The 13,514-nt window shown below is 38.7% G+C and overlaps 1 protein-coding gene across 2 annotated transcripts in view; it reads right to left on the minus strand.

The window, feature by feature from the left end:
- Positions 1-258: 258 nt before the first annotated feature.
- The window catches only part of Angpt1 (angiopoietin 1), a 239,180-nt gene continuing 225,924 nt past the window's right edge, over positions 259-13,514 (minus strand). For both annotated transcript variants that reach the window (XM_032914910.1, XM_032914899.1), the window contains exons 8-9: positions 11,811-11,941; positions 259-440 (exon numbers count right to left, since the gene is read on the minus strand). In XM_032914910.1, the coding sequence (XP_032770801.1) occupies positions 280-440; positions 11,811-11,941 (292 nt within the window). In that variant the 3' untranslated portion in view covers positions 259-279. The remainder of the gene's footprint in view (positions 441-11,810; positions 11,942-13,514) is intronic.

The following is a 13,514-nucleotide window of genomic DNA, read 5'->3' on the forward strand; positions in this document are numbered from 1 at the left end:
AAGATGTGATCCAGGAGCACTCTGAGGTGCAGCACTGAACAGGTTCTTCCCCTTTTCAAAAACTTGACAGTAGCAGCAGCATAAATCTGATAAAATCACTCAAACACAGTGACCAGTGGAGACTCTGTGACAGAAGGCAGATCCATGATAAGAACACAGGTGACATCCATAACCACTTGCTGCTGGAAGGAGGCGATGCTGGTTGTTTGGAAGCTTCCAGACAGCTTCTCATTTGGGAACATCCCCAGATTGTTTTCAGGTTATACTGGCCTAGCGCCTTCAGAAGTCCAAGGGCCGGATCATCATGGTTGTGGAACGTAAGGAGTAACTGGGTCCTTTGAAGTAGTGCCACTTTATCCCATTCAGTTTTCCATGGTTTTGCCCCGCAGTGTAGAACATTCCGTTTAGATTTGAAGGGCCACAGGCATCAAACCACCAACCTGAAAAATGAGCCAATAGAAAGAAAAATGAGAAAAATGGAAGCAGGTTAGATCTAATATTTAAAGATCCATGTCATGATTGATGGGAGATTGTTCACCCTTGTTCTGACTATTTGCCAACAGGAAGCATTGAAACAGTATCCTCCCAGGAGAAGTGTTCCCAGTGACACTTTTACCTAGTGTAACCAGAAGGAAGAAAACTCAGGCAAACTTGTTTTCAATGTGACTGTGGTTAGGTTCCCTTCCCACTGTAATTATGCAGTCTCTAAGCTTAGATTTTTAAGATAAAAGTCAGGCTTGATATGAAAGTAGAATTTGACTTTATGTCTTTAACTGACAGTCAAATAATTACTCGTGTATTAGTAAATTCAGAAACTTAGACAGCTGTGACTCAAAAGATAAGAAAAATACTTTTTTAAACTTTCGTAATTTTGTTAAGAATTAATCCTAAAATTAATTGGACACTATAGTGTCTATGATGTCTAAATTATATCTAGCCTCTCGATAAAGTTAGAGCAACATGGGAGTGTTTCCAATAGTGGCCATATAGTTTATATTTAGCAATATTTCATCTATGATTGTTCAAATTGGTTTCAAATATAGTAGAAGAAAAGCTACACACAAAAATAATGTGGTGGCCTCTTGCTTACAGTCTGTTAGAATAACTGAACAAACTAGTTCTGTTTTCTTGATGAACTGAAGTTTTGGACTTTTCCGATAAATCTTAGTTCTTTTCTCCTGAAGTAACACTATTGAAGTCTTTAGGGAGAGATTTATGCCAGAGACATTCTAGAATATTTTTATTTGGATACACTTGACCTCTATTTGATTGCAGAGCTGTACCTAAGGGACTAATAGCTAACGAAAGGGAAAGTTGTCCAGCTGCTGTCTGATGGTAACATGAGCGTTGTCTTGCAGAAACTTTAGAAAAAGTTCAACGCAGTCATACTAGTTCTCCATGCTTTCAACTTGAGAAGGTTAATGCAGTTGGGGCGTGTTTATAAAGTCACACCAGGGACATAACAAGCAGCCTTTGTCACCAGTCCATTGGAGGAGCAGTAAGGTATGTCTGATGAATTCTGAGAGGTCCTGGATTCTGTGTTATATGCACACAGCTTGAACATTAACACGGTCAAAACACAAGGGACAAGAAAGCTCTTGTTTGGCACAAAAGGAGGAACCGTATGATTCTGTTTTTCCTTCCTTATAATTAATTCCCTAATATTTGGTCAGTATTTCTAGTAGAAACACATGATTTATCTTGCAAAAGATTTATCCAGAATATTTTCTTTAACAGAGCAAGCTGAAAGTCTAAAATGAAAGTCAACCTCATTGCTTCTGTGTTTTCAGTTTCCGCCAATCCCTGAGACTCTGCTGTCCCTGTGCTTAATCATTGAGTCTTCCCATTGCCCCTCCTTGTACCCATAGCAAAGGCATTAACTCAGTAAAGAAAGCCATGAAGATTCTGACAACCATATCTTGAGTTGCATTCAGAGACTCACATCAAATGTCAGCTTTATCTGGTTTACAGAAAGTCACAATAGTTCTAGAAAAAAACGGTGTGTGGCAATAGACAAGCCCTGGCCATGAAAGGAGAACCTAAAGGATGATGGGATGATGTTATGGGACACCCTTTGACTGGGCTTAGGGCGGAGATAAGACATATATATATCCTGTGAGAAAAAAAGGCAAATCTATCCTGTGTGCTTTATCTAAGAGCGACACACATGCGTGCAGTGATGATGGCATTCTGGAGACATTCACAGAAAAACTGTCACTGCTGGAATACCCTCAAGATGAGAAATAGTCACCTAAAGCTCAGAAGATTCCAGAATGAAACAACTCAAACTTTTGCTCATGACTCTATTGGTAAATACTTAGTACTTCTCCCACTTGGGCTTGCTAAGCAAGGGTGTGAGGAGGCTACAGGCTTCTCATTCACTGGCTCTGACAGACCAGTTCTTCTCATGAAGTGATTTATCTCAGTGCAAATGTGATGCAATAGTCATCATGACAACCACGGTTCTTGTCCTCACAGAAACTGAATGCAGAGCGAGAAAGAGGAACAAAATGTGACAAGGTCATTATTGAGCATTATCAGGAGTGCCATGATGAAAATAAGGGGCTTCTCATAGTATTGGAAGAAGCTGATGTCTCTAGAGGTCTGAGGAAGGTGGCTGCTAGGGGAAGATGAGCAAGGGTTCTTCCAGCTGCTGCCGATGTCAGCAGGAAGTCTGAGGAGCCTCGTCAATGTGTGTGGAGACTAAGAGAACCTAACTGTAGCCTACACAAAGTGAGCAGAGACATTCAGGAAATGAAGGTGGAGAGTGGCTTCAGACAGCTGAACAGTAATGTAGAAACATTTATACTTTAGCTAGCCTGCGTGTCTATCATCAGGCAAATAAATAACATATTCTCTAGCAATGGGAACTTGTACTTAACCAAAGGAAATGGATCTGCTTGCTTAAAAGTTTCCTCAAACAGGGGCAGCCTCTATTCTATATGATCTGCCAAAGTCATTTTGAGCATATGAACCAGTATGATGAGGGGGGAAATTAAGTCTAGAATCAATTTCACACATACCAATCCATGGACAGGCAGAGAAGATGGTGAGTTAATTAAAACAAAATTCTTGACTTCAGGGCATTTGTATTGACAAAAACTGTCAAAAATTAGATGGCAGCTATTAAAACTTGTAGAATGAAAGTATTGTATAAGTAGGCTAGAGACTCTAATTGCCCAAGAAGCTTCAAAAACATATTCATTTACCACTTGCATTAGATCCAGGAGCATGAATTATTGGCTGGAAACCAATTCTAAATACAGTGTGTACCCTGGAAGAGCAGGGGAGTGTCTGCCAGCAGCTGGGGTTGCTGAGTGCCAGTGGGAAGGAAATTTGGGGAAAACAAATAGAAGAGAGAACACAGAGTTAGTTACTATGTTTGGGAAACTTTCTGTGAACAGTGGGGAGCCACCAGAGAGGCAAACTGAGAGAAAAAATAACTTGATTGATATTGACCTCCTTGGTCAACAGCCAGAAGATTCTAAGCAACAATAGTAATATTTGATACTTACTGTGTAGTTAGTATATATCACTAACTATGTAATGATACCTACATATGGTTTTAGTCTCTTCGTTCTCCAAATGGCTTTAGAGAGTTCCACAAGTTCCATTATAGAGACATCAACCCTCATAGAGTTGAAAGAACTCTTCTTGGTGACATTCGCAATACATGGACTATGTCTGAGTTATTATATTACAGCACAAGTAGAACTAAATAAGATGACTTACTTCCTATGGCAGTCTGTACAATTTTATCGAGGCCCATAATACCACTTAGAGATGCAGGGTAAGAGATATAGTGGGAACAAAATGACCCAAATGCTCCATGTGCCTTTCAGGGCCACAATGAAGATAAAGTTATAGGTGCCAATAGAAATATTGTTTCTATTTTTTTCTCAAGTGGGTCTATTAGAAAAATATGAACATCACTGATACACTTCATTATGATATTAGTATAAAACATTGTATCTCTGAATCTAATATTGTTTATTGAAGGTCTTCATGTGTTAAGGGATACAAATTTGAAATACCCAGCTAATCTAAGGATCAGTGGGTCACAAGCAGTGGGAACAATTATGCAGTAATTAAGGATGGCTAAGACAATTAATTAGCATGGCAGACAGCAAATCATAAATATCCCTCATGAAAATTTCAGTTTCTTTATAAAAATAGTCTGAACTTCAATGTAGAGGAAGCAGTCATTTTCATGATGTAAGATTTTGATATATGCATTTAAGCAAAGTAACCAACAGGGGCATTTCTTTTTGTCAAATATTTGTAATCATTCTTTTTTTACTTTTTATCTTTTTGCTAAAACTGCTCAGCAAAATCAGACCTTAGAAAGGTATGTATCCAGATGGTAGAAAGCATGGGAATATAAGGAAGACAAATGTGTAGACTTAATGTCATTGGAATTAGTAGCTAGTTTGTAACACGCTGTTTGCCTGCATGAAATTCTGCAAGAACAACTACAGGGTCAGATCTGTGTTTGCATCAACAGGCTGTGAGATACCTGAGTTGTAGCGCTCAGGAATAAGAAATTGTCAACTCTATACTTTGTCCCTTGCTTTCCTTGGAGCAACAAATAAGAAATGCCTTAAGAAGTGAGCTGGGAGACTGAGATGTCTTGTTCAGTAGAGTGCCTGCTTGAAAGCTTGGAGACATGATTTCAGGTGCCTGGAACCCTCTTGCAAAGTGGGACAAGGTAGTGAATGAGTGCTAACACTTAAGAGTGGAAACAACCAGATCTTGAACTTCAGTGGCAAGCTAGCCTGGCCTAATCATGACTTTCAGGTTCAGTGAGAGACTTTGCATTGAAAAATAATAGTGGAAACTGAACAAAGATAGACATTGGCATTGACCTCTGCCTATAACCACCCCTACACCACACTCACACACACACACACACACACACACACACACACACACACACACCTTCCCACAGACACACAACACTCTCACACACATAGGCACACTATGGCTGCATGCGCTAATGAATATATAAAGCACATGTAGCCACACATGCTTAGTGGTACCCCGGAAAGATATTTGTGCTCAAAAGAACTCAGTGATACAGTAGAGGACAGAAGAGAGCAACTTCCATTTGTCACTGGGAGAACTGATAGAATGTCTCAAATGTTTGAAGGCTGGCAACTCCTCACATAGGCTCTGCCAAGTATTTTTCATTATAACCTGTAACCTCATGTATATTTTAATAAGAAATCTGAGACGCATGTTTCTAATTCATTTACACTTAACTCATTAAAAGTTAGTTTTGTAATAACTATCTCAGGCTTCCCAGGACTTTAGAATTATTTGACCCTTTTATCTTTGAAGCAGAAAATTCACATTTTATCACTAATAAATGAAACTCTGCCCAGAAAATGGGGATTGGATTCTAAACTTTCTACCCAGGAAGTTCAAATTTATTTGAAAGTCAGGAAATCTAACTCTCACAGTCCTCTGATCCTAAACAAAACGTCTCTCAGCACTTCTTTTTTAAAGGTAAAACATACAGCAAAGTGGAAAGATATATCTGTGGGTTGCTTTCCTTCCCACTGTTAACGAATGCACTCTTATCATCAATATGCAGAAGAGTTCCCTGAGAAAGTAAGACTTCCCTCCTCATCAGTGAGCAGGAGGTGAGGCTGAGTTAAAGCTCTGGGTGTCATTGGTATGACAAAGGTCATAATGCAGAAGGCACATGCTGATTTTAGATGTAATACATTTCACCCTCAGCATGGCCCAGCTTTGGGAACAGCTCAGCTGCAGAACTCTTGTGAATGTGAGAAGAGCCTTTTCAGAGATCCGTCTGTCTTTCTTCCTTCATCTCCTGTGTGTGTGTGTGTGTGTGTGTGTGTGTGTGTGTGTGTGCGTGTGAGCGTGTGTGAGCATGCGTGCTTGCTTGCATACATGTGTTTCTTATTTTCCTCTTTCTTCCACAGATGAAAAGTTGTTGACTCTGGCCAGTAATATTGAACTTATTTAAATCCTGCACGTGTCCTCTTACTGTCTTTCTCCTTCTATGGACTTCACCTTTAAGCACGTCGAGTGAGGAACTGCTTGGGAAAATATTCTGCCAACATTTAAATACACCTCCTTCGTTCTCTCTAAATGCCTTTACTCCCAACAGAAGCAGTACAGACAATAGAGTGATGACCTTTGCGGTTGAGTACATGTGTGCAGCTCTTACTTCTGACACAAGTTCTGTGCACAAAGGCGAATGACCTCACTTCTCTGTATCTCAGATCTTGTGAAAGGAGTTAGTAAGGCCTGTATTTTCCCTAATCAAAAAGGTTTGGGGAGGCTGAATCTGAATAATGAAACACAGATCATTTAGGCTAATGGAAAAAGTCTGTGAGACAACAAAGCTACATACCTATTTTCTGTCTAATGGATTACAATACAAATAAAAGTATACATTTGTTTATTTCTCACAGATATCCAACTACTAGCCTGGAGTTGTAGCATTTTGCCATCGGTATAGTTGTGCACATAACTAATAGATTATAGTTCTAATGCCCTCCCCTATAAACTTGTGAATGATTCTCCATGTTGAAACAAATATCCTACAGCATGGAAAGTAGAAATAAAATTCTAAGCACTAAGCTTGGGAAGATCAACTTGATAGGAAAGTCAGAAGCCTTACAAATAAAACTTTGAAAATTCACGAGGCCAATTCTCCTTGTGCTTTGTGATTCTTAGAGACTGGTATCTATTCTTGATATTTAACCATCCTTTTATTCCATATTTGTCTATGAAATGCTTGTGTCTAATCACATGCTCTAAATAAAATTTGATGCCGGAGGAACACTGGCACTTTATTATTATTTTTTTTTTTACCTTTTTACAAACTAACTGTTGAATTTGAGATCATCTTACAGTCTCAGATAATGTACTCATTGAAGAAACCCAGGCTTACTGAACTCATCATATGTGTCCCACATGAAGGCCAACTGAAGACCAAATGGTAGGCAGTGCCCAGTTATAATGCAGAGGACACATGCTTTTGGCAGCTACAGTTTGCACTAAATTTAAGATGTGAATGGAAATAAGAGAAACTCAAGGTAGATTTTCTGCACCCAACCTCAGATAATCCGGAACATTTAAACATACCATGTAAGGATTGCAAACCACTCATAAAACTTTGCCCAGCTCTTCCTGACTTTAGAAAAATGCCAACTTGACTACACCTATTTTCCCAAGGATCCTGACATTTCCATATCAACCACTGCATCACAAGGAATTTTCCCCTCTGTCTTTGTCAAGGTTAGAACCCAAGCAGAGTGAGCATTTATCAACCACTGTGCGCATCTGGTAAGTCCTGGGACATAATGAAAAATTTATGTGTATGGCTTTATGCACTCTTTTGGGATGGAACTGAAAAAACTCTCCTTTGTTAGCTTTAGAAAGCCTTGCCTGTCAGCTGCCATGGTTTATATGTGGGAAAAGAGGGCAGAGTTTCTACCACAGCAGATTCTTTTTGAGGAGGTTAGGTCACATTTTTACATAGTTTTTATATTATATACTAAATATGGAAATCACATTGAAACAAAACTCACATAAGGAAAGAGAAGTAAAATAAAACCATGCTTGTTTGCTTTTTGTTGTTAGCAACTTCTAATATTTGTATTTTTATGAGCTTTTAGACAAGATTATTTATATAATTATTTGATATGTAGATTGATTGAACAACTCAAGTTTTGTAATTTAGTTTTAGACTGATTTTTCCAACTGTTTAGCTGATTTAACACCAAAGACCATGTTCTAGGTGAAAATAAGTTTACTTTGAAAGAGACATTCTAACAGTAGAAGCTCTTTAATTTCCGGATTTAGATTCAGAAGAATTCTTGTTCAAGTATTTTAATTACAATAAGTTAGGCAAACAGGAGCATGCATGGAATGATATTGCACTTGCTTGGTCTCGATGCTAACTAGTTGTGAAAACTGACGAGTTGGACTGAAACTGCTCACTCTCTTTGGACTGGGGAGTACAAAGCAAAGTCTCGTGAAGGACTAAGGAAGTGTTCTCTATCTCTTCATCAGTGTCTCCCATCTACCCCAGACAAAGCTGCACAGTCCTGCACTTTAGACTTGGAGGAACTTAGGGCAAAAACTGAGCACAGTTCCTAAGCTCAATGGCAGTCACCCAGCAGGGCTACATCTGGCTTATAAGTCTCTGCTGATAAATCATTCTATTTAGTGTTCACTTGAGAAGTTGTTTCAGTAGAAAAGTCTGTGTGACAATATTTATATTGAAATATATGGTCTGGTGTAATAAAAAAGTTGTAATGAAACATAAAATTATTCAATATTTAAGCTGGGTAGAAGGATTGCTGGCTTCCTGGTAACATAGGAATAAATCTACACGCTTGTGAGATGCCGTAGAACGGTCTGCTCTTCGCTTCTGTGCATGTGAATACATGATGCCACCTCGGGCCATAGTATTCCCCTTTCAACTCAACAGTGCTGAACATATAAACTATCACTACCCATGTGCTGAAAAACATGATTTTTTTCTCTACTAGCACTATAATTGCTACATGGACCAACAAACCTGCAGAACCAGAAGGAAGATTGAGATTTTTGAAAACTAGGAGGGAAGATCATAATTAAATTCTTGAAAGTAAATAGCTTTCTCACTCTTACTCTCTCTTCTCTTTCTTGTTTTCTCTTGCTCTAGCTCTCTTGCCTCTTGCTCTTGCCCTCCTGCCCTCTTCCCTTTGTCCCTTCTCTCCCCATTCCTCTCCCCACTTCCCTCCACGTGCTCATGACCGGACTTCACTCCTTTCCTCTTCTACTCTTCTTCTGTCATTAAACCTTTCCATGTGGAAAAAATAGCTTTCTCTTCAGTTCTTGCAAATGCTCATGATTAAGGCACCACCCTCTAGCAGTTCACTCTAGTGACTGGTTCCTGGATCCTCCTTCTAAAGTTTTTCCCTTCTTCCTTATAATTCTACTATATTTTATATTATATCTATAAAACTGTTATTGTTCAAAATTGTGTCATTCTTTGTGCATTATTTTTCTGACCACCTCTTTTTTTATTGACATGAGCTCTGGTCTATCCAGTTCATTACTCTAGCAGTAATTTTGTTTACTAATGTACTCATTAAATATATGGTAGGCTGATAGAAATAATGAGATTAGGAAACTAGTCAAAGGTTCTGCTTTGCATTCATCTGCAATAGCAGCAGCTTTCAGTTAAGTTCATCTTTTGGTTCTAATCTTAACAGATGAGGGGGCCCACGGCACCAGCATCTTCAACTCAAACTCCATTGAGTTCTTCAAGAAAACCCTTTATAACAGTTAGTGAGCAGTAGATAGGACTTCAACCATGAAACTTTTTAACAGATGACAAATCCTACAAGATCTTTCTTTCAAATTATAAAAACTCTCATTTGCTCAAAAGAGACACTATCAAGCAGGAGTGAGCTCAAACATGATTTATACAGAAAAGGAAAGGAAAAGCCATTAGACAATGAAATGGTCAAATTTCTAAGGGAAAATTTGACGGGGACCAGAGAGTGGTGGGTAGTAGCTCTGTAGGATATATGCTCCAGGCCATGCTCCAGTGACTTGGACAGCTATTGACATTCATGCCTATGATTTCCAGTTCTCAGCTCTCAAAATTCCACAGCTTAGATTTTCAGTGTGAATGGCTTTACAAGACCCAGGTTCCTTCAGAAGGATATTTGATAGGGTAGTAGCGTTTATTACAAAAACACATTTACTTAGACTAGTCCATCCCAAGCAATAAATAGAAAAATTTCTTCCCATGTATGTGTTTATGAGTGAGTAAGAAGCAAGTCCAAGGGCGATTACGGATGAAAGAATCTGACAGAGTTCAGTCATGAGGCAAAACTTAGGTCCTAACACAGAGATTGGTGGTTTCTCAACAACCAAGGCATGTCCTCCTCTCTTTACTCCTTTTTTGAATTTTCCTGACAGGAAGATGAACACCAATGTTGTTCTTCTACATACACATTTGAAAGATCTCCCTGTTGGTTGTTCAAGGACTGTATTTATTTCTTTGGAAAAATGTATTTGTCAAAATATACATGGAGACTAGGAGCTATGTTTCAACACTCAAATAGGCAGGGAACTGGGATGTTCCAGTCTTTGTATAAAGCTACCAATAATGTTATTTATTGAACCAGAGGGTTGGTGCAAGATGCATCAGTGGCTACCATTTTAAAATAATTCTCGAATTTCTAATGTTGATCCTTGGGTACAGGTCATAGAATTACATATAGGTAACTTGTATATGCTTGAGAAGGTCAAATTATGATGCCAGAATAATTTATTCAACACTACAATATAATAGTAAATATGATAAAAGCAGATTCATATCATTCTGTCCTTGGTAATAGACTGATCTTGTATTGAAATAATGTCATTGTAGGTGAAGTGGTTTTTAGGCTGTGACTTGACAATGGCAGAAAGGCAGATGGATGGTCACATGGGCTTCATTGAACATTACTCTAAAACCTTCATCTTTTCTGTGCTCTAGTAACCCAGGACAGAAATGCTAACTTAAAATTTCATTGCACTGGATCTAAAAGTGAAGAGCAACTTCAAGATTAAAATGTGGAAATCAGTCCACCATGCCCCACAGTTTCTGTTGGGTTCCTATGCATCTTAGAGGAAGGGCAGTTTCTCTTTCTACTAACATGTGAAACACTTTGTTAGTGTAACACAGTAAGAACATCAGAGTAGTTGGCAGTAGGGATGCCTACACTTCCATTTAGAGAAGGTATTACAATTCTAAGGGAAAAAAAAAAAACTTGAGTCATTATGATCGAGATTTTCCTCACAGTTTTGCTTGGGGTTAACCCTATCCCAGAAAGAACTTACACCATTAATACAATACATGGCTGGTTTTTAGGTTAGTATTCTCTACATGCCAGCCAACTATTATAACAACTTCTAAAAGACTTTTTGTATATGTTTATGGCATTTTAATAGTTCATACTTTAAGTCAACAATTAGGTAAGTATAAATGTACTTTAACATGCAAACTTTATAGCATTCCTCTAGAGAAGAAATCAGTACATGTTGTATAATGGAAGAGAAACAAAACACAAGGAAAAGCACATTTCTGAATATAGGAGAAGCCATTTTGCCTAACAGTGACTCTGAGACTCAGGAAAGATTTCTGCTCTTTCTTTGGTAAGAAAGTGATTATTCGTTGCTGGATAAATGTTACTGATATTTAAGTAGCAAGTTCAAGCTTCCCTTTGACACACTCGTAATATCAGAAAAGACTTGGAATTATCCAAAAAGTATTGACTTTCTTATACAGTGATACAATGCTATTCAATGGTCTATATCAGTAAAAAATCTTTTTCCAAACTCTGGTAAATCTGGTCTGGATATATAACTTTAGGTTCCAATACATTTCTCCCTTTTGTTTTTTACTCAATGTAAAAAAATCCATCAATGAGCTTGACTACGTAATTGTAAAGCATTTGCTGGGAAATAATGTTCTATACACCTTGAAGAACAAACCATAGATGATCTTAAAGCGAGAGAGCCTGTTACTTCAAGCAGCCACCGAATTCACTGAGAATGAAGCCTAGGACATTTCTGTCACAGATGAAGGAAATTGGGGTGAGGTGGGGAACTTTGAATCAGGCCAGCAGTGCCCTGCTCAAGAACAGGATAACCTCCTTGCAGAGCTAAATGATCTCTAGGACTTGCTCTTCTGTTTCCTGACCAGGAGATCACACTCTTTTCTCAGGGAAAAGAAACCCCAAACCTGAAACCAGTGAAAGGTAGTTTAGGGAAAGGCCTCTGAGACTTACCTCCTGTTAGCATGAGGGCGCATTTGCACATACAGTTGTCGTTATCAGCGTCCTTTGTGCTGAAATCAGCACCGTGTAAGATCAAGCTGCTCTGTTTGCCTGCTGTCCCCGTGTGACCCTTTAAATATAACCTGCAGTAAAACAGAAAGTACGATCATCCACTTGACAGAGCATGCCCTAGAAGATAATTTGTTGTGTGTTTAACTTGTTTTTGTCCTCCTGTCCTTTGAACTCAGCCCTTCCAACAAATCACTTTATGAACCAAAAGTCAATAGATAAAAGAAGGAAAGAAGGAGGGAGTTAGAGAGGTAAAGAGGAGGGTGAGAGGGATGGAGAATACAACCATGAGGTATAGGCTCCAATTCTGAATGGGTGCAATTCCCTGGGGCTGCAGCTTAGTGGGTGATGTTCTTGTTTGCTATGCATAAAGGAACCCACGTGGCTCACGGCTAGTGCAGAACTCACAAACAGGAATGGAATTTATTCTTATAGTTACTTGTTACCAAACAGAAATCTCCATGAGCATATCAGTACGGCAGAGCATTTCATTAATATCCCATACTAAATATATTACTATTAACACAACCACTATACCAAGTCTTACCGACAGAGGCTTCTTTTGGTTCATGTCATAGAAAAGCGAAGGTGACCCCACAGCACTCAGAGCACGTCACGTTTGCTGAGCACACACTCTATGTCTCCCTTTCTACGGCTCCTTAGACCTTTTAACCCAGGTCACATGCACTACTTCTAAGTCTGAAAGATTTGTTTCTACTGCTTTTAGAAAAACTGTGTTCAAATTCCAGCAGCTGTTTGATCTTTAAAACAACACTATTTATAGAGCCCAGCCTGCTGTCTACAAACATTTCTTTCTAATGGTGTGTGTGCAGCAAACCAGTAGGACCTTTGAGTAAAGGCCTGCTCAACAGCAAAACAAATCGGGCTGTTAATGACAATCTAAGATTATTACAGAGATGCAGACTGTCTATGGATTACATACGGGAATCATGGGACTTCAGAGAAGTCGTCCAGTGTGGCTTCTTGTCTGTTGGCTATCCTTTTCTTTCCTCTTTCATTTCCTGGGCCATGGGAGCTTGCCCAGATGCTTCTCTTGCTTCTAGGAGCTCTGAGCATCTACAGTGCAGTCATGAACATCAGCGGTTTGGTACTCTCTATCAATGTGGATTCTCATCTGCATCATCTAGCAATGTTTCCTTCCAAACTGTTTGAATCTCCACTTCTTTGAATCATACCTACACAAGATCAATGGCGACTAATCTCTACATGAATGTGAGTCTCCTAGGATCTCGACCAGCTCTGGGAAGATATGAAACATTAGTAATAAAGGTAAAATAAAGTTGGGAGATGTGTAAGACATGTAACTGGTTTTCCACATAGAGATATGTACAATGTAATGTTTTATCTTTATTTTGTGATCTTTAATAATTTTTTGTTTTAGGAAATAATAGTATTGTTTTGTGTTTGAAGTTTATTTTTCTTCAGATTTTTAGGTCCAGAGTAAAGTGTACAATTAAACCCCATTTAGTTTGCATGGAGTCAGTCACTAACAGAATTTCAAGTTCAGAGCAGCACAAAAAGTTTCTAACCCTGATCTGCTAATACTGAATAGAAACACATAAGTTGTTATTTTCAAACTCTGAGTGGGAGAATAAATATCCCACAAGCTAATGCAAATAATAAATA

The sequence above is a fragment of the Rattus rattus genome, chromosome 1 (assembly GCF_011064425.1).
Source record: "Rattus rattus isolate New Zealand chromosome 1, Rrattus_CSIRO_v1, whole genome shotgun sequence".
Lineage (NCBI taxonomy): Eukaryota > Metazoa > Chordata > Mammalia > Rodentia > Muridae > Rattus > Rattus rattus.